Genomic DNA, 25,081 nt, shown 5'->3' with positions numbered 1-25,081 from the left:
GGATGTGCAGGCGAGGGAGAGGCAAGGAAGCCAGAAGTGCAGTGCTGCCCTGGGCACCTCTGACCTATCACAGTCCTGTCGGCTGCCCAGCTAATTCACCTGTCTCTTTGCTGGTTGGACTTACAAGCAAGCAGCAGTCTCCTGGTCCCATATTTACATTCAGAGATATCTGTTCTTTATAAATCTTTCAGTCATTTGATGAACTTTCATGTTTATGAGATACAATAACATTTTCCCCTTCTGTTTTAGTTTGTGGTGATAACTGTGTGTTTGAAAGCTGGATTGGAGACATCATATTGGACATGGGTAAGAAAATATCTCACCACAACCAAGAAATGTCACGTTTACTTGTGCGTTATCTCCAGTCTTGGTGGTGGTCTTCGCTCTAACTTGATATATCCCAGGTTGATATGTCCTAGTCCACAGGTTTTCAATTGTGGGGTGTCAGGGGTAGGGGAAGGAGAATTGGAGGTTTTAGTTGGGAAATACTGAGTTAAACAAACAAGTGCATTACCACAAGACTTCTCAGAGCCTTTAAAGTATTGTCATATATTATGAGTATCCCAGGAAGTGGTGAGACTTTAAACTTATGGATTACAAGTCTTTTCTTAGAGGTGTCACTGGACTGGTGTTCTGCAGCAAACCCATAGGAAAGTGATTCTGAAGACTGAAAATATTAAAGATTTGTCCTCGGACATTGATAAATACCCAGTCTTGTTCCATTTTAGATACGTTAGTTTTGCGGTGTACCCCCGTCCAGTAGAGACCCCGGAAACAAAAATTAAAGTTTCATGTCCCTGGGAAAGATTGCCACAAGGCATTTGGATTTAACAGCCATCTGCATACATATAATATTCTCACAAGGGTCTGACATATTTCGGTGAGAGCATGCAGACCAAGAGTAAGGCAGGCTTCCAAATGTTCAGGGATAAAAAAGGTAAGCATAAGAGGAAAAAACTACCAAAAAAGCTAGAGGAGGAACAGTTCTAAATTCCAGTACCACAAACATTGCAACTGTTGTAGAAGAGATTAGCACTTAAAGATCCAATTAAAAAACACACGCAATTAGGTAGAAACTCCTATAGATAATATTTTTATGGATATAATAAAAAGTTAATAAGGCAATTTGAGAGAGTTTCATTAGTATTTGTGTACTCGGTCTACATAAAACTTTTTTGACTCAGATTTCCTTGCTCTACAGTTCAGCCACATAGCGATATGGGGGAGCATCGCACTCTGGGTGGTGTTTTTTGGAATCTACTCATCTCTGTGGCCTGCCATTCCAATGGCCCCTGATATGTCAGGAGAGGTAATATGCGCTAATAACTGACGATCCAACAAAACCTTAAAAACTGGTATTTTTTTAGCGAACCTTAATCATTTAGCATAATTTTCCATCTTGTTGATTTATATTAAAATAGTATTTGACCATTTAAAAGCTGTTTTTAAATTCCACAGTTTTGAGTGATTAATCTTGAGAGAATATTTTAAACTTGAACATTTTACTTAAATCTGACTTATCCTTTCATAAACATAGCCAGGACAATAAAATATGGTTGTCGGGAGCTTGAATCTCATTAAGAATATCCGTATAGAAGATGCCATTTTAAAATTACACCATAAAGCCACAAATACATTTTGATTAAAGATTTGGGGAAATGGTGAGTTTCTGTCTTGGGACAGTCTATCATTTCTTCTGTTATCTCTTATTCTAGAGAAAAATCTGCTGTCACTAGATTAAATGCACTTTTTGAGTTGTCCTAATGACATCAGTTTGGTTTTCATTTTGAAAGAATTAGGGCATCTGACATTTCAGCCTTATCATAGTCCATTTTCAATTCTGTCTTTCAGTTTCTTGTTACACGGGTAGGAATTGAGTTATTAGGTGTTCATGGGGGAGTGTCAAAAGATCTCCTTTCCTTCTGAAGAGATTCCAGCAGTAGGAGGGTTTATGATTTCAATTGCAGGAAATTTGACATAAAATGTATAAAAGAAAATGTGGAAAACATTTTGGGATTTCCTGTGACCTCACAGTAACTTGCAAATCAAGGTAATGTGAGCTCCGTGACAGTACATTGTTTTACCGCAGTCACAGGAACCCTTTCCAGTGGTTTTCATGTACTTGTTGCCCCTAAGTACTGCCTGAGTACCTTTCACTTTTGACAGTCTGGTTTATAGATCATTTTCATGAAATTTTATCTGACAGCATCCTGCTTTTTATAAATTAGCAGAATACAGACACATTTTTAAAATTTTGTGGTTAAATTTATTAGAGAGAGGCATTATATACTATTACAGCAAAACCAGACATATCAAGGAGTATATACTTCCTTCTACAAAAAGTGAAGGCTTCTTTTGAAACATATATTGTGAAAACTAGAAATTTTACAGCATGTATTCTAAGCAGAACAGGGAGAACGCTGTGAGCGGGTCTCCTCTTTACCTTGGTTTCTGAGTCCTTTTCCTGAAATAAAGGAATACAACCGAAGGAAAAAAAAGTATGTGCGTGTGTGTGTATCTGATGATGACATTTGGAAAATTTAATTCTATTCTTTGTTTTTATTTGATGTACTCTGTCTCATTGAACCTGCTTTTCCCTTAGGTCGATTTTAACTTGATATCTTTTTCATTAGACATAAGTCTTTGCCTTCCTTTATCTCATTTCTTAATGTTTATTTTATTTTCAAAATGAATAACACAAAAGATTTGAGACCCAGATGGTTTAAGCAAGTATGGCCAATAGGTTTGATGACAAGAACTGAGGTTTTGACCACCTACTTCTAGGACAAGTGTGAAGTTTGACTGGCTTTTTGCCAACCAAATATAATTCTACCCTTGCCTGTAGAATTCTCAGTATTACCCAAACACAAAACTTAATATCGTCTCTTGAGACTCATGGTGATGCTGTGTTTAATTCAAAGTGAAATGAATGTCAGTACTCCATCACATTTCTGTTCACTTCATATACAGTGGGAAGTGTTAACAGAGGTTCTTTTCTTGTTGTTTTATTACTACTGCTACTCTGAATATAGTGTTTAAATAGCTGGTGCTCCACTGAAAATATGAAAATGGATTAATTCAGTTGTAGGGTAAGCTTGACTAGCATGTCCAAAATGTCTGTTTTCTTTATTCAAACAAAAGAAGAATACTTTAAATTTATGTAGCATTTTAGTGCTCCCAAAGCATTTTGGTGTGGGTATGGATGTGGGTATGGATGTGGGTGTGGTGGGATGTGGATGTGTGTGTAAATGAGCCTCACAATAATGTCAATATAAGGATATAGTGAGAATGCCACTCAGATTCTCCGAGGTAAATCTCTCCATTTACTGTTTCTTGGGCGTTAGGCTAATAAGCCCCAAAAAATGTTGTAGCTGTATTCAATTTCTAACATTTTTATTATAGATATAGACTCACTAGTTATGTTACATTACAACTCAGTTAATTTCAAGAAGAAGTGACTACTCTTAGGTCTATGTTTTTCTAATCTTAAAATTCTTAAGAATATAGCCAAATATATGCATATATATATACATACATATGTAAATGTGAAAGATTCATGTATGTGCCAATATTTATATCTGTAGGTATATACATAATTGGCCAACTGTCTTAAAGCTTACTCAACTGTTAACTTTCATAGCAATATATTATTGTAATATATTGTACATTACATATATTATCTATTGCATATAGTAATATATTGTAAGTAATGCCAGCATAAGTTAAATGTTAGCATCTGCTGCCTTGACATGTTTTATGATATCCACGTAATGAAACACGGCCCAGAGCAGCCCCCAGAACTTGAGGCCGTTCTGCAGGATTCCTGATGCCGGGTGTAGGTAATTTCTGTCACCACCACTAACAGGGTCGTAAGTATCTAATCCAAAGACCATATCCCCAGGATCCCAGTCCTTTCCTGTGTTGATTTGGCAGCAATTCCTTCCACACTAAATAATTAACTAATTATGTACGTAAGTGTGTTTTGGTTGCCCAAAAGCTTAATAAGGGTCTCCAGGATGGTACCTTGTAGAGGTGGAGCAGACAGAGAATAGCAGCCCTGTTCTGCTCTGTGCTGGTTCAGGAGGTATTTTGGAGAGTGGGATACTGTGTGGTTCTAAAGGGGCATTGACTGAATAGAGGAGCTCTATAAAATGGCAACCAAGATCTGGGAAGAATAACACCAATAATACCTCATGAATATTGAACGCTTACTTTATCCCGGGTAGTTCTGTAAGGACTATATATATATTTTTTTTTCAATCAATCAATCCAACAGCTATTGAGATTCTTCTGTGTGTCTGACGCTATTCTAGGCACTATGGATTCAGTCCTGAATGAAACAGACAGAAACCCGTGCCCTCCCATAGCTCACTTTTCTAGTGCAAGGAGGCAGACCGTAAATACAATGAGTAATGAAATATGGACATATTTAAGTGCCTAGAGAAAAGTACAGCAGGCAAGGGGAACCAAGAGCCATATTTTCAGTTGTGTTTCCCATAGAGCCTTGTGGCATTTACTCATGGTCAGATTAAAAAAAAAAAAAACTGGAGGAGCTTGAGAGGGAAGTGTCATGACCTGATTTATATTTTCGCAGTAGGACTCTGACTGTTGTATTGCAAGCCGCTTAGGAGGCTATTCCAATAAAGCAGGTGAGAGGTCATGGTGTGTGGGACCAGGAGGGTAGCAGTGGTAAGAAGTGGTTGGATTCTGAATACAGTTTGAGGGGAGAGCCAATAGGACTGATGGACAGGTTGGATGTGAGGAGACAGAGGAGAAGTCAGGGCAGACTCCTTTGTGTTTGCCATGAACATCAGGAGAGAGTGCTTGTCGGTAACTCACATGTTCCTCACACCAAATGGGTTGCCATAATCACCACTTTACAGATGTGGAAATTGAGGCACAGAGAAGTTAGGAACCTTATCTGACATCACTATCTGACTCACAGTGGCAGAGATAAGGTTTCAACCTCTGTGTCTGATCCCCAGGTCTGCTACCTTAAACGTTGCCCTGTGCTCCTTCTCTGATAATAGTTGCTAAGAGGAATGTGTGGTATTTGATCTGCAAATTAGAAGTCTGAAGGGACCCTCAGTCTTCGCAGGTATTTCAGGGATTTGTAAAGGAAAGGAAATCTCTGTATTGTTTTCCTGGCAGCACTACCTCCTCCATGTTTCTTCTCTCTGCCTTTTCCTCTCTATAGACATTGCAGCGGTCTTGTTCTTCCTCAGTCCTTCTTCCACATTGGTGCCACAGTAACTGTTTCAGAATGCTTAAACTCCTTCTCGAGCGACGACTGTGTCTTCATTTCTTTCCTCATTCACTCAGACCTAATGGTGTGGGGCCCCTAGTGCCCCATAAAGGAGTGTTAAGTGATTGGCAAATAACATTTTTTGCTTGCTTCCGTGTTTTAGACAAACAAATGAGAAACAGTGAAATAGAGGTTATAGAGAAGCAGCTTTCAGCTCACATAAGTACATCTTTCCAACATCTTGTGGTTTCCAACACATGAAGATTTTCAGCAGCAGAACAGGATGCTGGTCTCATTTAACTAATGCTTCCCAGGCCAGGCAGATGAGCTCCCAGCCACTGTGATAATTAAGCAGCACTACATTCTATGCCTCTGAGCTTGTCTTCCAATTCCTGAGAGATTCTCTTGTATGCCTCTCTTTACTGCGTCCACTTCAGATAACTGTCTTAAAAGGGCACAGATATTTTGCTCTAGTTAACAGGATCTCGGGGTGCAAATTATACAAATTCAGCAACTTACAGGTACAGGTCTCATGCTTCTATATTCAGCTTCATGCAGATTCACACATAAATCAGGACTTTATAGTCATTTCCAACTTACATTCTTGGGTCATCTTTGCAGCAAAGACAGAGCCATTTCTCTCAACATGTTGAAAGAAAATCCTTGCTCCCTAAGTTGGGGAGGGAAGGGAACCAACATTTATTGTGTACCTACTAAGTTCTCCAGGCGCTATGTTTAATGCCAGATACTCCTTGTTTTCGCTAAACTCATGTTCCAAATCTGTGTAGTAAGCAAAGAAATAGCCAGTGACCCAGAGAATTTAACCCAGGTCATTCTTTTCAATCCCATTGGTTTATGCTAGCATCCTGAGGAATTCAGTACCTTCTTTTCGGGGCCCATTGCTGTTCCTTACTCTCAGGTGATAACTCTTTTTATCTTGTAGCCATCCTCCTTGCATTCAATCCATCTGCCATTTCCCCACTTTTCCCAGGGCCCTGAACAATTTCTATAAGCTTGCCAGATATGAAAGTGCTCCCGTCTCTTTAAAAAAGTGCCCAGAGTTATAATTCCCCCTTCTCAACACCCACCTGACTCCCTCAACCCTATTTAGAGAAATTCCATCTCACTTCATATCCTAGCCTCTTGCCTCTTCTTAACAGCAATATTAGCATAAATAATACCCATTTTGTTAAAAAAAATTTTAAAAACTATTAAATAGAAAATCCAGTCATCCTACATCATCAGAAAATGAATGGTTGCCACTCAGCTATAATAGGGCCCCACTGATGAAGGGCCAGTCACTGTTAGAGGCACTTTTCATGTGGTCACTCATTTAATGTTCACAGCCACACTGTGAGGTAAATCCTTTTAGACATTTCACAGACACAAAGTGAAGACACACTTTCTGAAGGTCAAACAGCTCCAGAATGTCTGAACTACAGTGTGAACCCAGACTGATTCTGTCCCCTGATGCACCGTGCACACTCCTGTCTGTTCCTTTTCCATTTCTTCTCTCATCTTTTCTTTCCCCTTCCCTGTAGCTTTTCTCCCAGACTTATCAACTTTAATTTAATGCCCTTCTAGCATCAGTGCCACCCATCGAAGTACTTAGTGCCATCTGGTTGATGAACTGACCAGTCGTCATGTGCATATAATATTTCCGTCTTCAGCTGTCCTTAGCTGCCTTTGTCTCTGCCCAGAAGTTCTTTTCAGAGCATCAAATAGCTTTTCCCCTTTTGCTTCCGCTCATTCTGCATGCCTGAAGTGACCAGAAAGCTATTCCTCAAATATCTCAGAGTTTAGTGCAGACTTCGGTTACTGTAGACCCAGCCAAGAGTTGGTTGTTCTCAGTTGGTGGGCAGGGTGTTCTCATTTGGAAAACATTCCTTCCTATAGTTTTGCACTTTGTTTCCACTACAGTAATTCTACAGCTCTACCCATGATAATGATTCAAATGATAATGATTAACAAGTGTCCCACAACCATAAATTATTGAAATATTTAACTGTTCAAAAGGAATTACGATATCGGGGGTTGGGGCAGTGGGGGTAAGGTAGACAATTAGAAAATGCAACAATAAGAAATCGTTTAGGAAAAGAAAAAGAAACTAGTGTGACAAATTTGGCTGTGACTTTAAATAAGTCGCTGTCTTCCTCTCCTCTCACAAATATGGTTGTGATTTAAGAGGAGAACTTTTTTTCAGACCTGACTTGTATTTTTTCACACCAGTACAACAATTTATGGGGCAAGGTAGGCCCTGGGGAAAAGTGCTATGTTATATAAACATATGTTGGCCTGCTTTTCCGACTGGTCTAAATGATGTTACTGGGTATTTTTTGAATTTCTAGGAGAAAATAGTTTAGCCAATGATTAATAAACCAGATTAAAAAATAAAAAACAAGCTACAGCAGGGATCATTTCATATCAGGATTAATAACAGAAGCTTAGTATCAGCAAAACTTTTAAATTTATTGTGGCATTGCAGACAGGCACTGTAAAGTCCTCCCGAGCACCATCTGTTTCTGCTCTCCCTGGCCTAAGGGATCTATAAAACTACTGAAGGAAATTGAAGTTAAGGAACGAGCATGTGTTTTACAGAATTTCAGATCTCTTGATTGAGGTTTGTAAAGGCTTTCTGAAAAACAATAAAAATCTTTGTTGAACCCTTTGGTGTCACCCCTGTAGGAAAGGTATTAATAAACTACATTAGTGATATGATTTTCCTAAATTGTGCTGTTGCCTATTTTATCCAACATAATAAATTACTTTTCATATGAAGAATTTCCTGGTTAAAATAGTCTTTATTCATCTATCAGCTTTTAATTACCTCCGTAGCATGTGGTAATTTATTGGTCTTAAGACCAACCCCTTGTTGATGAGGTGGGACAGTGTTATGATATGATGGAGTTTCATCCGAGATTACTGTGTTTAGCCAAGTAGTCTGGAGGGAACAACTATGCAAAATTCTGTCAGATGTTCTTTAATGAGCCAATGACTGTGAGTCCATCCAGTAAAACCTGCCATTGGTCACAGTCCTCATGCCCCCAACAGTAAATGAGACAGGCAGACCTTCACTGTTCTAAAGGCAGCTGGCCAAGAGCCACTTCCAAGCCCATTTTGTAAAGAGAAGTATATATAAGTATATATGGAAATGCTGAGAGGAAAAGGGAGACATGGGTATGACAAACGTAATCATGAATCAGGACATCTGAACATCTGCATACACTTTACAGTGAGAGCTCACCTTAGAGCCATTACGAGAACTGGCATTGTGTTTTGTAATCACAGCACCTTTGCCTGCAATATACAGCAAGTGTAGATTGAGCGTCTAATGTGTGCCAGGGCCTGTGTTAGGCACTGGAGAATGCAAGGATGAATGGAATTGGCCTTGTCCTTAAGGATCCCTTTGTTTAATGGTGGGGCCTTGATGTCATAAGTGAGAGAGAGGCCGTGGTGTACCCGTATGCTACAGTGATGAGCAACGTATGAAAGCTGAACGAAGCCTGCTCCTGGTATGGCACAGCTTTAACTATGCAGCCCTAGAGTCAGTTCATTGTCACATTCATTCGCTCCATAAATATGTGTTGAGGACTTAATTGGTGCCAGGCACTGTTCCTCAATACCAGGTTAATTGGGCAGGATCCCCATTGCCTAATTGAGGGGGCCAGGGAATGGGAAGGAGAAACAGGTACTAAACCAGTTAACAAATGACTAAATGAAGAATAAGTAAAGATAATTTGACAAAGTGATAAGTGATGGGAGGAACACAGAACAGATATGATAGGGGACAGGATTATAATAGGTGTTCCAGGAAGGTCTTTCCGAAGTTGGGACAGTTAAGCTGAAACTCACATGATTCAGGAATACCTGTCATATGAAGAAGAGCATTTCACGCTCAAGGAATAGCAGGTGCCCATTCTCCAAGGCAGCAACGGGATTTTCCATCCAAAGACAAGGCCCGTGACTGCAGCAGAGAGAGCTGGAGAGAGCACTATGAGATGGGGTCAGTGAGGTGGGCAGAGGGCAGACTGCCTCTCTGTCCTCCAGGCCCAGCATTCTAGTTTGGGAACCACCACAGCTTTTGTTTGAATGACAGGCCAGAAATACTCATGAAAGAAAGTATGAAAGTCGTTGTGCTGTTTCAATAAAGCTCATAACTGGAGATAGTTCTTTTTTTTTTTTTTTTTTTTTTTTTTTTTGAGATGAAGTCTCGCTCTTGTCCCTCAGGCTGGAGTACAATGGCGTGATCTCAGCTCACTGCAACCTCCACTTCCTGGGTTCAAGCTATTCTCCTGCCTCAGCCTCCTGAGTAGCTGGGATTACAGGTGCCTGCCACCACGCCCAGCCAATTTTTGTATTTTTAGTAGAGATGGGTTTTTGCCGTGTTGGCCAGACTGGTCTCGAACTCCTGACCTCAGGTGATCCACCCACCTTGGCCTCCCAAAGTGTTGGGATTATAGGCGTGAGCCACCACGCCTGGCCAACTGGACATAATTCTTGCATTCCATCATATGGTAAGGTAAAGGGATTGTCAATGACTGGTGTTAAGCTGCTTTGTTCAAAGTTATCACTTAAGCTCCCTAGCGTGCATCATCCAAAGCAAGTTACTTTATGGCATATTTTTCAGCGTTTAAAAAAGTAACTGGATTAAACAAGATAAAAACGTATTTATCTTCCATGTAATAGAAGTCAATTGGGAGACAGGCAGTCCAGGACTGGTATGGAATCTGCACAATCGTCAGAGACTAGGTTGCCTTTAACTTACTGTACTGCCAACCTTAGTGTACTTCCTCAGTCTAGAATGGCTGCCTGAGCTCTAGCCATTTTACCAACCTTCCAGCTAGCAAGAGAGGGAAGAAGGAGTAACCATTTCTATTTGAGGCTCCTTCTTAGACATTACCAATACATTTCTACTTAGATCTCATTGACCAAAAGCTAATCATATAGCCAAAGTAGCTGCAACAAGAGAGCCAGAAGGATGTAGCCTTTGAGTTGGAGGAAGAGGTGTCCAGCCAAGGACCAAAGTGATTGCATCTAAAGAAGATAGAGAAAGGAGATAGATTGGATAAATTAAAGGGCAACTAAAAGTCTCAGTCATGTAAGTCAGTTTTTCTATGTAAGCCATATAACAGCTGTTTTTCTTTAGCTAAGTGCTTTTTGAAGTTTTGAGGTTTTTAAAAATCGTTTTCTACAGTCTTGAAATGCAGGTTATTGTGTTTTACAGACTGACTGACTTGTAATCGAACAACTGATGCTTTATGAGACGGCTTTTTAAAGATTTTTTTAAAAAGCTAAAATGCAGAACCATCACAAAATTATAAAAATCTGTAAGAATGGTGTAACAAGTAAATATATTGAACACTGAGATGTCATACCCTGTCTCATACAACTTACTTAATAACATCACAGCATTTTAAAATTTTGTTTCTCCTAATGAAAAAAATTTTTTTTACTAATACTGTCCTCATTTTTCTGTGTCTTTTAAGTTTTTAAATAGGACAATAATGAAGATTAAAATAAAACGAATTATGTTTTTAATTATCGTCACTATTCTGGGAACTATATTCCTAGAAAATAGTTTCAGAACTGCACATTTTCTAGTGCTCTTGATGCCTTTTTAGAAAGACTATTTTCTTTTGCATGTTTAGTTCTCAGTATGCATTGATATATAGTCAAAAATTTTTTTGTAAAAATTAACTTCTAATTTATCCATGTCCCAACTAGCTCTTCCTCCTTTCCCTCTAAACATCTTTTTTAATCGGTTTTTTTTTATTACTCTCTTGCCAGAGAACAGAGATGCAAAGTTTCTTTCTTGTATCATATGGCTAGATTGGGTATTGGTTCTTAGCCCCACAAGATGATAACCCCTTTTTCAGCTCCTCGTCACCCCAGAGAAATGTCCAAGGGAAAGAAGCACATAAATGCTGTGAGCTGGTATCTAATTTGCATATTTTCTAAGATTTGTGTTTGTTTGTTTGTTTGGGATAACCCAAGCCAAGAGTTTTCTTTGTCTCTGAGTAATCAAAAGCTGCTGAGAATTAATTGTAAACATATTGGGGTTTATCTGAAACACTCTCTTTAGTTTTTTTCTGGGTGTTCTGCCCTGTCTAGTTTCATGGAGAAAGTAATCATCCCATGTAAGAGCCCAATTCAGTTCAATTAAACTGAGATTTATGGAGTGCCTATGTGTCAGGGCCTATAACGGGTTCAGTGGATCAGAAGTTTCAAAAAGAGTCCATTCTGAGGAGCTAGTTTGTCATGGAGTAGTCCCACAGACAATTAGGATGTAAGAAGCTAGCTGTTATGCTCACAATGCACAGGGACTAACAGAGAAGAGAGCGCTGGACCCCCAAGCTGTTGTTTGGAAAAGTGTCTTGGTACTACTGTTCCCCAAGCTGTCCAGGAAGGTGGGTGTGAAAAGAGTTTTCCAGGTAGAGAATAGCCCAAGCAAGGAGCAAGTTTGGTGTTACCAAAGCAGAAAATGGTTGGAGCTAGAACCAGAAAGTTGAGTAAAGACCAGGTCACAAAAAGTTACCTGAATGTCATTAACATCATTACTGTAAGTCATGGCAGACAGCTTTTCATTACAGAATATACAGTATTCCAGAGTACACCAGAAGCCATAGAATAAAGATTTGAGTCAGAGGAAGTGATAAATGCTATTGATAAACTAGGAAGTCATGAAGATAATTATATTTTGACATGAATATATATATCATATAATTGAAATTTGCAAGAATTTTTTTCAGCTAAAATGAAAGACAGTGAAGTTAGTTCTTAATGATAAGGCCCAGAACAGAGAATTTGGCATTTGCATTCCTTTGTCTTTAGGCTTTCTCAGAGGGAAGTGTTGAGCCAGACTACCCAAGATGTGCAGCTACTGAAGGATTCAGTGGGACTTCTCTTCATGCCAAGGTTCATATGAACTTAGAATTTGTCTCTGGTTAAAGTACAAGGTGGCAAATTCACCACTTACTGCTGATCCAGGGATGCCTGCGTACCACCCAGTTCAACCCCATGCCCAACTACCATAATGAATTCAGACTGGAAGACTCGGGCCTCTGAGAAAGAGTCCAACAACCTTATGACCTCTGCAGTGTCCCGCCATGGTATTTCACCAGCCTGGAACACAAAGACACTTTCAGAAGTGTTTGCAAGTTCAAATTCTAATGACACTTTTCAGTGTCTGAAAGCAGAGTTGATTTTGATGAGTTGATGTGAAGTTCCCATACATCAGTGGTAGCATTGCCAGCAGAGAGGACTCTAGCATTCTACTGATACATTTCTACCTTGCCATAAAAATATAGATATTAATATTGTGGATTTTAGCTTTCAAGATACTCCAGAGTATCTTTGCCGTAAAAATATAGATGTTAAAGTTGTGAATTTCTCCAGTTTTCGGGGTACTCTAGAGTAACCCTGGAGTCTCAGGTTCCATGAATAAGATCTTCCAGTCCACTGAGATTGGGTGACTGAGAAAAGGAACTGGAGGAGAAAAGAGCCTATTATGGGTAACTGAGATTGGGTGAGATGAGACTGAAATGGGAATACAGCAACACAGAATGCACCTTCTCCGAAGAGACACCTCGCTAATAGAGCATAGACAAGGCATTGCGGTATAGCAAGGAGGAAAGAGCCACAATGTGGTTGGAAAGATCAAGAAAACTTGTATGAAAAGAAACAATACCTGCAAACTTGAAGCTAAGCATTGAAGATTTTTATTGATGATGATTTCACGAAGAAGATGCTTCCTGAGAAGACCAAAAGGGCTAACTGAGACCTAGGAGGAGACAAGAGAAATTAAATGACCTCAGACCATGGCAGATAGGTTTTAAAAAGAGAAATGTGAGAGGTGTATATGTTTCGGGGGATCATGGTACAAATCATCTCTGAAGAGTTATACTACCAGGATGTTTCAGAGGGGTCAGAGCCAGAAAGAACCATTGACTTCTTGGATTTGACAAAATCCTAAGAAATACATAATGGATTTGCCACTTTTGGAGTTTTCTCTAACTTGTTAGCTCCCTTGGAAAAGGCCTAACTAAATCTTTAAAGATAAAATAGCCTTTTTACATAAAGAAAAATGAAAGGTTCCATTCACAGCAACAAGAAGAAACGTTAGCCAGTTATGTGAATGGTTAGTAGGAGAAAAACTAGAAAATTTGACAAAAATGAGAGAAATATTTTAAAAGTTGAATAAATAAACATACCATTCTCTGAATAGAAGGATCATTAAATTATCAGTTCTTCCCAATTTGTGAGCCATTTGGGGGAACAAAAAAAATACACCTTCTCCTCTTGATTGTAATCTAGTCTAGGAAAATAATTATAAATGCAGAGAAAGAGATTAGAGTCTGACTGAAAATAGAGGCATTATTATACTATTTTAAGTGCTTCTCATATCAGTGAAAATTAAAGTTTTTTCCTCAATTTTATAATAAAAATTTTTCAATAACTTAGTAACTTAGTCATTAAATCAATAATATATTTCAACAAATATATGTCAAAGTGCTATTCTAGTTTCTGGGAATACAACCTGAAAGAACATCTCTGCCTTTGGGAGGTTATAATCTAGAGAAGAAAAACATACAAACATAAGTCTATTATACAGCAGGCTGGACTGTGTTCAATGCTCTGTAGGACTTGAGTGCAGGGGAGAGGATGGGGCGGGGTGGGGTGCTGTTTTCAATGGGGTGGTCACACAAGGCCTCACTGTACCTGAAGTGTTGTGACCAGGACCTGTGGCTATCTGGAAGAAAATTCCAGATGGAAATAGACAAATGCTGAGAGCCTGAAGACTGCAAGGTGGTGGAAGCTGAATGAGGGAGGGGGTGACTAGTAAAAGCACTATTATTCCTAACAAACTAATGCAGGAATAGAAAACTAAATACCACATGTTCTCACTTATAAGCGGGAGCTAAATGATGACAACACATGGAAACATAGAGGGGAGCAACACACACTGGGGCCCACCGGAGGGTGGGAGGGTGGGAGAAGAGAGAGGATCAGGGAAAATAACTAAGCTCGATACCTGGGTGAGGAAATAATCTGCACGTCAAACCCCCATGACACAAGTTTACCTGTGTAACAAACCTGTACATGTACTCCTAAACTTAAAAGTTGGAGGGAAAAAAAAAAGGCACTAGCGAGCTGGCCTTCGGAGACAGGGCTGGGGCAGAACACCCAGGGCCATGAGACAATTGTAAAGACTCTTGATTTTTCTCCAAGTCTCTGGAGGGTTGAGCCAAGGAGTCACGATCTGACTTCTAAAAGGACTGCTCTGGGAGCTCTGTTGAGAATAGTACGTACAGGGAACAGGGAGGAGGCCAGGGGACCCCTAGTAGGCTGTTGTAGCACTCCAGACAGAAGATGATGTGGGCCTAGGCAAGCATGGAAGGGCGTGAAGTGGGTAGATTCTGGATTTGGGGTGGGGAGAGGATTTGCTCTAAGAATTTTTTGTTTTCATTTAAATGTTTTTGTTATGGTAGAATATACATAATATTTATCATTTTAAGTGTAAATTCAATGGCATTAAGCGTATTCACATTATTGTGCAACCATCACCACTGTCCATCTCTAGAACTTTTTCATCTTTCCCTACTGAAACCTCATACTTGTTAAACAATCCCCATTCTCCTTCTCCCCTAACCCCTAGCAGTCACCACTGGGCTTGCTGTTTCTGAATTTGACTATTCCAGGCACTGCATCTAAGTAGAATCACATATTTGTCCTTTTATGTCTGGTTTATTTTATTTGGCAAAATGTATTCAGGGTTCATCCATGTTGTAATGTGGGCGAGAATTTCATGTCTTTGAAAGCTGAATAATATTCCATTGTATGGATATGCCACATTTTCCTTGTCCACTCATCTGTTGATGTTGTTTGCACCCTTTGGCTATAGTGAACAGTACTGCTATGAACATTGGTGTATGGATTTTTTTAAGTCAAGCCAATAAGATTTGCCAGTAAATTGAATGCGCAGTTTCAAAGAAAGGGGGAAACAAAGATGACTTGAGTATTTTGGCCAGAGCAGCCAGAAGGATAAAGTTTGTATTTGCCTAGAGGAGGAAGACTGGGATTTTATATTCTGCTTCTTTTTCTTTAACTTAGCAAAGTGTTCATACTGTGTAGTTAATTAAAATCTTTGTTAATGCTGGTACTTCCTTCTCTTCCTGCCTATTCTACAGCTCTTCCTCACCTCCCCACAACCACAAAAAAAAAAAAAAAAACACTTTTATTTCCAGGTATCATACCTTTCTTGGATTCATTGAAATACTTCTGATGATTCAGACTGGGAGGTGGGGATAGTTTAACATATTTAGCTTTTAATGCACACTCGTCAACCTTTAACAGAAAAGGCAGCCTACATTGAAAAAGGATAGTCATGGAGCTGAATCAACTTCTCTCCCCAAAATATGTAATTATCTGGCATTAACTCCCCCTAGAATAACTCCATGTCAGAGCACAAGAAAACCAAGCAAACCATAACCACCACATCTCAAGAACAGGGTCTCCAGGCTCTGTTTTTCATAGTTTCTACAACACTAGGTTGTGAGAAACATATTTATCCAGCAATTATTTATTGAACATCTGCTTGGTGGTTAAGCACTTGGATCATGAGAATTAAGAGAGTGTACAGTCTAACAAGAAGATGAATGAGCAACTAGAAAATGGGTGATAGGTGCCAACATAATGGAAGCCCAAGTAGTGTCCTCTAACTGAGTCTAAGAAAGGAAAATTGAAGGACGAGTAGGCATCACAGGTGCAAAGGCCTGAGGACAAGAGTGAGCACAGGCGCTTTCCAGGAACCGAAATATGTTATGTGTAGCAAGAGATGGGCCTGGCTTGAGAGATGATATTGGGAAAGCAATCAGAAGTCAGATAGGAAAGGTCTTGAAATTGTATTAAAGATTTTGTATTCTATTCTGAGGACATTCTGAAGCCACGGAAAGGATTTAATCCAGGAACTACTAACATTGAATTTGCCTTTTGGAAATATCTGGCTGCAGTGTGAACAGCTAGAAGCAGAGTATTTCTGAAGTCAGTACAGCTAGGAGGACAGGCAAATTTTTTGGACTGGGATAAGCAAAGTTGGCCAGAGATGGATGAATCTGAAGATACTAAAGCACAACAGAACCCGGTGAAATATTGGACATAGGGTAAAAAGCCAATTCAGGAATAGGGCCCAGGTTTCTGTCTTGGGCATCCAGGGATGACACCATTCCCTGAATAGCTTGTACCAAGGAAGAGCAGCCTTTGGAGGGAAGACAGTGTGTGTTCAGTGTGGGATGTGTGAGGTTTGAGGTGCCTGTGCGACCCACAAGTTAGGAGCTCAATAGTCTAGCCTGTGCTTCAAGTTCAGGTGAGAAATCTAAGCCACAGGTGATTAGTGGCTGATTTCCATATGAATGATGATACAAACTGCAAACCCTTCCAGGGAGGGTGTTTGTATCCTAACAGAAGGCTCCTGGGAGAATACCAGGGTAGTTTACCTTTCCCTCCAGGACTCTTCTAAACTATCAGTCTTCTGATAATTACAGTCTGTGAACAGCATCTTCACAGCTTGGATAACATTCTGACTGAGGGATGCACATTTGCCTAATGAGCCACACAGTGCCCTGTTAGCTTTAACTAGTATTTTGTTATTTATAACAACCCACAACGAATATTTGCATTCCCCAAAATTAGTTGTGTGGGATGTTTGTAAGAAGGATGTAGGGGAAAGTGTTCCATAATCAATCAATACCTTTAGGAAACCTGGGTTTAAAAAACTTAAGTAGGGTGCTTTACTCTGACTTCTTGAAGCCTTATGCTGCTCTGCACTGTGACTCTCCAAGAGGATGCTGCTGTGGTTTCTTTTCACCTTTACTAAATCTCTGGCAATGGGCCCTTTTCAGGGGATGCTTTCAGGGCTAGCAACCACAGGACAGTTTCATGAGATACTGATAAGCAAAAGCTGGACTTCATTTTAACACATAGTTCAGAAATTGAATTATCGAATTAAAAGGAATAAATGTTTGTGGTGTTGGTGCACATTGCCAAATACCTTTTCCAAAGGCTAGTTCATTGCTGGTGGGAATATAAATTGCTACAAATACCTATTCCACCATACACCTCTCACTCCACCAAACTGATGGTGAATTTTTAAAATCTGATCTAAGTTGTCAGTGTTTCTCTAGGACTGCAGAGTGGCTTAACACTTCTCCATGTTATTGATTACTTGCTGCTGCTTTTATGAATACCTTTCCAGGTCTCTTGCCTATCTCTTGAGATTGCAGCTATTCTTATGATGATAAATGGGCTATTTTTCTGATCAGATATTAACCCACAATTTCATGTATTTGTAGTAGTCATTCTCCCAGTTTTTTATTGTTTACTTTTTTAGTTATGTTTCTTTGAGCATGTGGAAGTTCTACGTTTTCGTAAATCAGTTCTTTAAAGCATCCTTTCATAGTTTTTTTTTTTCACTGTTTTTAAGCTTTGAAAGCCTTTTATATAAAGCTTTGTCCAGACACTTAATAAATAATCACTTCTTGGTTTTTTGTTGTTGTTTCCAACGTTAACGCAACTACTCTGGAAGTTATTCATTTCTCTTACTGCACTCCCCTCCAAAAAAATGTTTTGAAGCACTATTTTCCAAATAATTTTCGCTTCCAAAATTAATATATTATGCCGATGTAGTCAATAATTTCTATGACAAAATTATTTTTCTCCATTTCCTAAATTGGCAAATTGAGATGAATGGCACTTTATTAGGGATCTCTTACTTTGGTCTATGTTTCATCATTGCATTTTAAAAAGAGCAGATAAGACAAGCGTATGTTGTGATATTATTGAGATGAAAATCATAAAATTTATAAATTGATTTACAGTTAATTTGATATTGTCATAAAAATTTTCTTCCGTGAAGCTCATGGGACAGATCACTAGAAAGAACAAGAGACTAGAGCATTTAAAGAAATTTGACAATTGAAATGAAGAAAGCTTGTTAATAATCAATGTTATGCAGCCACCGTACAAACATTATTGAGTTTAATTCCTACAATCCACTGTACAGCTGAGGAAACTGAGACCGAGAAGTTTCTTCTCGAGTGTCTGATTAGCTGGGAAGGGCTGTGCCAGGACCACTTCCAGGCCTGTCACCAGACCTGCTCCAACTGGGGTCCATGGAGACAGTCTTAGAGTTCTGCAAAGGGCCTTCTGTTTTAGGTGTCTATACATTTCCATGAGTAAGAGTCACAGCATGCCATTCGGATATGAATAGTGTAAACACATACAGGTAGACTGAGGAACCATGCCGTTAGTTTGTAGGCAGGTGGCACACTTGAATTCTCTCTCCTATGAGACTGAACTTGGGCACATTGAAGGTGAAGAAGGATTTCGGTCTGGTGTGGGAACATAGGTGCTAACAGATCATGCCGTTGTGGGTCAGAAGGTAAACCCCTCTTATCGGTCATGCCCCTTGACTTGGCCAAATGCACATAAACTCATATTTTCTCAAACGTTTGTTCCCTGAAAGTTCACATAGAAATTTCAGAACAATTCCTCTTCTGCAAGTTGCGTTTTCAGGCAGCGTTGGTTTATTTTTGAAGCCCCAGTGGTTCGATTTTGAGCCGGCATCACTCTGCAGAGACAAGCAGTTGCTTGTTCCCCACACACAGCCTGTGCCCTCCTGTTACCAGCTTTGCAGCTTCCTCAGCTGATCCCTTCTCAAGGCCCCTGGGAGCCACTTTCGTGGCAAATTCCATTTGGTTTCACAGTGCCTTGAGAAGGGGCAGTGGGGGCCACTTGGCCTGGTGCACCAGTCTCCCACATTAGGAGAAATTTACAAACCGCTCTCGGAGGGAACCGGAGCTCGGCCCCAAACAGGCTGCTCCTGTTCGGAGCAATCCACCATTGTCTCAGGATCCCTTCGCCTTTTCCCAGCTGACCTGCTTGTGAGTGGGGAAATGTGAAAAGTTAGAGACAAAACTGGTTTCTTCAGAGTGAGGGGGAGCTTTCTTATACAGAAAGGAAGGAAATACCTCTGTGGGATTTTATTTTTCCCCCCCTCTTCATCCAAAAAATACAAAGAGACTCTCTGTCTTTAATGCGAATGTCGGCTTTAAATCTTTTAGGTTTGGATTAACTCTGCAAAAGAAAAAAAAAACTGACAGGCTTTCAGATATGACGCAGAAAAACTTTTTTCCCCTCAATTCATGTTGTTCATTTGTAATGCCAAAGGCTGGTAGACTGAATGGTGGGGCGCCAGTCACTCCTCCATTCATCGTTAGCATCACAATGGTCAGAATTAGCAGCCTTGAATCTCCACCACTTTTGCCTTTTCCATTGGTGGACATTTAATACAAGGTGGCAAAGGCAAGAATAAATCCTCCTTCTCTTGCCCCCCCCCCCCACCAAATTAAAATATATTAAAATTAAGCCAAGTAAATGTGGTGTTTTCAGTTACATGCCTTGGAATTCTTACCTTACCTTTCCCCCCAGAAGGAGAAAGAAATTGGTTTTTTACAGTTGTTACCTTACTGGAAAGCTTCTTTCAATCTAAAGAAAATCTACTGACTTGATAGACATTTCCTATTACACAGTTATTGTTGGTTTTCACCATTGAGGATGTCAGCAAACATGACAAAGATCATGTTTTGCTTATTAAATAAAGTGACTTTTATGTGAATATTTTTCATCTTGTTGGTGTCTCGAATATTGGTGCTTTTCATTGAACCCATGTGGCAAAAGTTATTTTCTGGAATTTTTTTGTAATAGCATGTTTTTATTTTAAAAGTATTCAGAGCTATTCACTTCTACATAGCGAAAAATCTTAGCGTCCCTGAACCTGCGGTCTGTATCGATAAGCTCATGTCAATGCAGAAAAAATTTAAACAGCAGTTCCTAGTCCTTAATCGAGAGTCCAAATGAATAAGTAACCTGAAATATAATTTAAAATTAGAAATCTTTATGTTTCATAAGGACTGATTGATTAGGACTATTTATGTGTAGTTTTGAAATTGCCTAGAATAATTAAACTCTAGGTTATTTTTAATTCCTGAACCATACCTGATTCTTTTTAATTTTGCATGATTTTTAGTAGAATCTAAATGTGCATGTGTTAGTTGGCTGCTTTTTAATGGAATCAGAACAATACATATATGGATTTAAATAGGTACTGAAAATTTCCTCTTGATAAAAAGATTAAAAGAAGTGAAACCAAAATATTTCTTTTGCTTTTATTGTATAATACTATTCCTTTTAAGTTCTGTGTAATCTAATTATATTACAAAGATATTTTTTATTATAATTGCAAATAAATAATAGAATTTATTACTTTTTAAATTACAGAATCATTTTTTTTTGCAACCCAAAAGGCTCTAATGCAGCAATTTGGTATTTATTACAAAGAAATTATTAAAGTTATTTTTAATACACTTTTATTTGGCTTTTACATATAAGATATTTGGTTTGACTTTAGCAATAACAGGTATGCACCAATACCAGTTATATAAATCATTGAACAAAAATTAAGATTATTACTACCTAATGTTAGCCAAAAATAATCAAATTGTTGTTTCTGTAGGTATCTTAATTTGATTATACAGTAGTCATGATTTATCTGGATAATTTTTAATATCCTATAATTTTACAAAAGTAATTTTCATTTGCCAGAAATAGTAAATTTAGTTTCTAATTATGATTTATTTTACACCATATATTATTATAAGAGAATTTAATCCAGAGTATATTTTAAATTTGCTCAAAGATTTATTTTGATATTCTAAGTTAATTTCGTAAGTTTGAATTCAGAGTTGTATACTCTCTTACAGAATGATATTCTTAAAATTTTTTTACTTAAAAATACATAAAAACTAAACATGAATCATGTATTTTTTGGTTTTAAAGTAATGTGTTTTCTGACGATTTACACAGGCAGCCATGTTGTTCAGTTCTGGAGTCTTTTGGATGGGCTTGTTATTCATCCCTGTGGCATCTCTGCTCCTTGATGTGGTGTACAAGGTGTAAGTATATACTCAGTTATATACGGAGAAATACAGATGCATATTCATCCTCAGATTTCTCTCTTCGTAACATCAACTCAAGCATGTAGAGCTTGCAGGATAGGAACTGGTAATATTACTTAATTTTAAATAAGGAAGGGGTGATTCAGGAACTAGAAAACTAGTTTAAAAGACGAAATGAGTAGTAAAGCAGGTAGTTTCAGCTAACAGAGAAAAGTAAATGGCACTGGAGAAAATTACATCGGGGAGTATGTTTTTTAGAAACAGCCCCAAAACTCATATAAAAGTAAAAGAAAAATTGTACTATTTCCAAAAACATTTATTATAAAAAGAAATGTTTTGCTTGCCTGATTCCAAACATATATAAAATATAAAATGAAAGAAAAGAAAACCTTACTAATTTTTTTCAAGGGTTATAAATTTTAAAATTTTATCTCTTCCCACAAAAAAGATAGCATTTAATTTAATTACATGATATTTATTTAAATAACTATGGGAGTTTCAATATTGTAAACCTAAACCATCATTTATTTTAAAACTATAATTTCTATATTCTCAAAATTATGGTAATTTTTAAGATTCTGTTGAAAAACTGCTTGTACTCTTGTTACTGTTGTACTTTATCAACAGCGTGATAATAAGCCAGACATCTAGTTTTGTAAAGTCTTCACAGGAGTATTTCCATGCAAATCCCTTTTTTTTTTCTTTTTGCAGTATCAAGAGGACTGCTTTTAAAACATTAGTTGATGAAGTTCAGGAGCTGGAGGCAAAATCTCAAGACCCAGGAGCAGTTGTACTTGGAAAAAGGTAAAATACACAGTGAATATATTCTTTTCCAAATGAACTTTAAATTTATCTTGTACTAGTGGTTGGAAATAAATGATAAGACTTGTATTTCTCAACATCAAGCTGGCAGTGTCATTGACAGGTTTGGGAGTCAGAGACATGTGGATTTAAATCTGTCGCTTTCTAAACTGTGTGCCCTTGGCTACGTTGCCTAATCCTACTGAGCCTCAATTTCCTCATTAATAAAATGGGGGCAATAATACCTACCTCATGGTTAGTTGTAAGAGTTGAATAAAGTATTATAAAGAACTTAGCATAGTGCAAAGTCTTTAATGAGCATTAAATAAATGGCAGTTACAAACATTATTGTATTATTAAACTGCAAGGGAAGGAAAAGACTTTTAGCTTGAAATAGTATCCATAATAAAATAGTATGTAATCGGCCAGGTGTGATGGCTCACACTTGTAATCCCAGCATTTTAGGAGGCCGAGGCAGGCAGATCACAAGGTCAGGAGTTCGAGACCAGCCTGACCAACATTGTGAAATTCCGTCTCTACTAAGCATACAAAAACTAGCCAGGCATGGTGACGGGCACTTGTAATCCCAGCTACTCAGGAGGCTGAGGCAAGAGAATAGCTTGAACCCGGGAGGCAGAGGTTGTAGTGAGCCAAGATCAAGCCACTGCACTCCAGCCTGGGCAACAGAGCAAGACTCCATCTCAAAAAAAAAATAGTATGTAATCAAAATCACAGTTTGATATAAGGCAAATTACCTTGTATAATTGCATTTGTGGTTCAGTAGTTATTAGGAACTGACCTAGATATGTATCATATATGAAGTGAACTACCTATCCCAAGTTCTCTTCCTTACCACCACCTCCTCCAAAAAAAAAAAGGAAAGTTAGAAAGCTAATCAAATCCACTAAATTCACAAAGCATCGTAAGAAAGAAATTATAATTAGTTGCAGTCTATCATAAAAGACAATTATTAAGATAGTAACAGGAATTTATTTTTTTCTTCATTTTTATCATACTAAAGTAAGCTGAAGTTTTGGCTAAACTATGGGAAATATTTTACCCTAATATATGTCACCTTAATCATGATTCACTGTTATTCATTTTGACACAATGGAGTAGGTGTCAGAACTCAGTGAGACCTTGGCTTCCAGCTCTCTTGCTCTCATTATGCTGAAGGAACACATCACACACCAGTGTGTGCCACTTTTTTGAAAATAACAGCCTGACCTTTGTTGAGCGCTCACTTCGTGCCAGGTGCTTCCCTTGCATTTTACATGTACTGTCTCACTGAATCCCAGTAACAACCCTATACAGATCCATCATCTCCATTTTTTTCCAGATGAGGAAACTGGGGCTTCGAGAGGTGAAGTTCCCAAAGTTATTAGTGACAGATCTGGGCCTGGAGTCCATGCCAGCTGATCCCAGAGCTCCTGCTCTGAACCATTCACAATTCTGCCTCCTTTTGCTATTTGTTCAAAAATGTAATAGAGCTGCAAAAAACAGCCCACTACTAACTTGACAAAGTACTTAATCTCTGACTCAGCATCCCAGTGTACAGGATGGGAATGATAATACCTACTTTCGGGGTTGTGTCCTCCTCCCTCCACCTTTTTCTTCGTCTAAAAATTTGCATCACAGGATTCCTCATAGGAAAGTACCTGCAGTTTTTCAGTAAATTCAGCTAGTAAATTAATTATGTCAGTTCTCTTTCTCTAGCAATAAAAAGAATACAGTAAGAGTTCTGGCCAGGCATGGTGGCTCACACCTGTAATCCCAGCACTTTGGGAGGCTGAGGCGGGTGGATCCACGAGGTCAGGAGATCGAGACCATCCTGGCTAAAACAGTGAAACCCCGTCTCTACTAACAATACAAAAAATTAGCCAGGAGTGGTGGCGGGCACCTGTAGTCCCAGCTACTTGGGAGGCTGAGGCAGGAGAATGGCGTGAATCCTGGAGACAGAGCTTGCAGTGAGCCGAGATCGCACCACTGCACTCCAGCCTGGGTGACAGAGCGAGACTCTGTCTCAAAAAAAAAAAAAAAAAAAGAGTTCTAGCTCATGAAATTGTGAATAAAACAATGTATTCGTAATTATTAGGGAAAGGCCACTGTTAATACTGTTAACTATCCTTAGTAGTAAATTTCCAGATTTGTAAGTGTGTTAATAAAATCACATTAAGCCCTTCCACATGATACTTAGTTTGTCTTTTTGTTGTCTACCAATGACTTCAATTCATAAATCAGGCCAATGTAATGACCCCCAGGTCCTAAACATTCAGTGAGTCTGTAATATATGTAGCTCCTTCCATTAAATAAAATAAGCCAGAGAGCCCAAAAAGGAAAGAAGTGAATTCCAGCATAAATGACCACCAACTTCTCCATAGGAAATGCATCAGATAAATTCCCTGCTGCTGCCTCGCTCATTTGCCTAAAATAGCTATTTAGCTTTTCCTAAGAACTCGGGAATGTGTTAGCTATCAGCTGAATACCAGACAAAAAACCCTGGACCAGCATGTATTCCATGTTGCCATTGCCGCCCACTGGTGATCAGGTTAAAGATCAGTGTAACCATAGTGGCTTCCTGCTTGATGGCAGGTGCCCGGAGGAGGGAGGCAAGGGAAAGATCTGTGAAAGGAGAAAAATAGCAACTGGATGGAAACATCTTCATGCTTAAAGTAATGGCACTCTAAGGTTAAAGAACTGTTGGATTGATTTTACCCCCTGGATTATTTTAGGAATCTTGGAGAATGAGATTGATTTCAGATTTCAAAAAAAGTTAGCAATTTTTTTTTTTTTTTTTTTTTTTTTGATACGGAGTCTTGCACTGTCACCCGGGCTGGAGTGCAATGGCACAATCGCGGCTCACTGCAACCTCTGCCTCCCGGATTCACACCATTCTCCTGCCTCAGCCTCCCTAGTAGCTGGGATTACAGGCACACACCATCACACCCGGCTAATTTTTTGTATTTTTAGTAGAGATGGGGTTTCACTATGTTGGCCAGACTGGTCTCGAACTCCTGACCTCGTG

At 38.8% G+C, this 25,081-nt stretch overlaps 1 protein-coding gene across 5 annotated transcripts in view; it reads left to right on the top strand.

Moving 5' to 3' along the window:
- Positions 1-25,081, top strand: part of ATP8A1 (ATPase phospholipid transporting 8A1) — a 257,539-nt gene that overhangs the window by 221,032 nt on the left and 11,426 nt on the right. For all 5 annotated transcript variants that reach the window (XM_054553862.2, XM_024246291.3, XM_024246292.3 and 2 more), the window contains 4 exons: positions 250-306; positions 1,202-1,309; positions 21,164-21,252; positions 21,967-22,059. In XM_054553862.2, coding sequence (XP_054409837.1) covers positions 250-306; positions 1,202-1,309; positions 21,164-21,252; positions 21,967-22,059 — 347 coding nt within the window. The remainder of the gene's footprint in view (positions 1-249; positions 307-1,201; positions 1,310-21,163; positions 21,253-21,966; positions 22,060-25,081) is intronic.

The sequence above is a fragment of the Pongo abelii genome, chromosome 3 (assembly GCF_028885655.2).
Source record: "Pongo abelii isolate AG06213 chromosome 3, NHGRI_mPonAbe1-v2.0_pri, whole genome shotgun sequence".
In the NCBI taxonomy this organism is placed as follows: domain Eukaryota; kingdom Metazoa; phylum Chordata; class Mammalia; order Primates; family Hominidae; genus Pongo; species Pongo abelii.
This window is presented reverse-complemented; position numbering and strand designations above follow the sequence as displayed.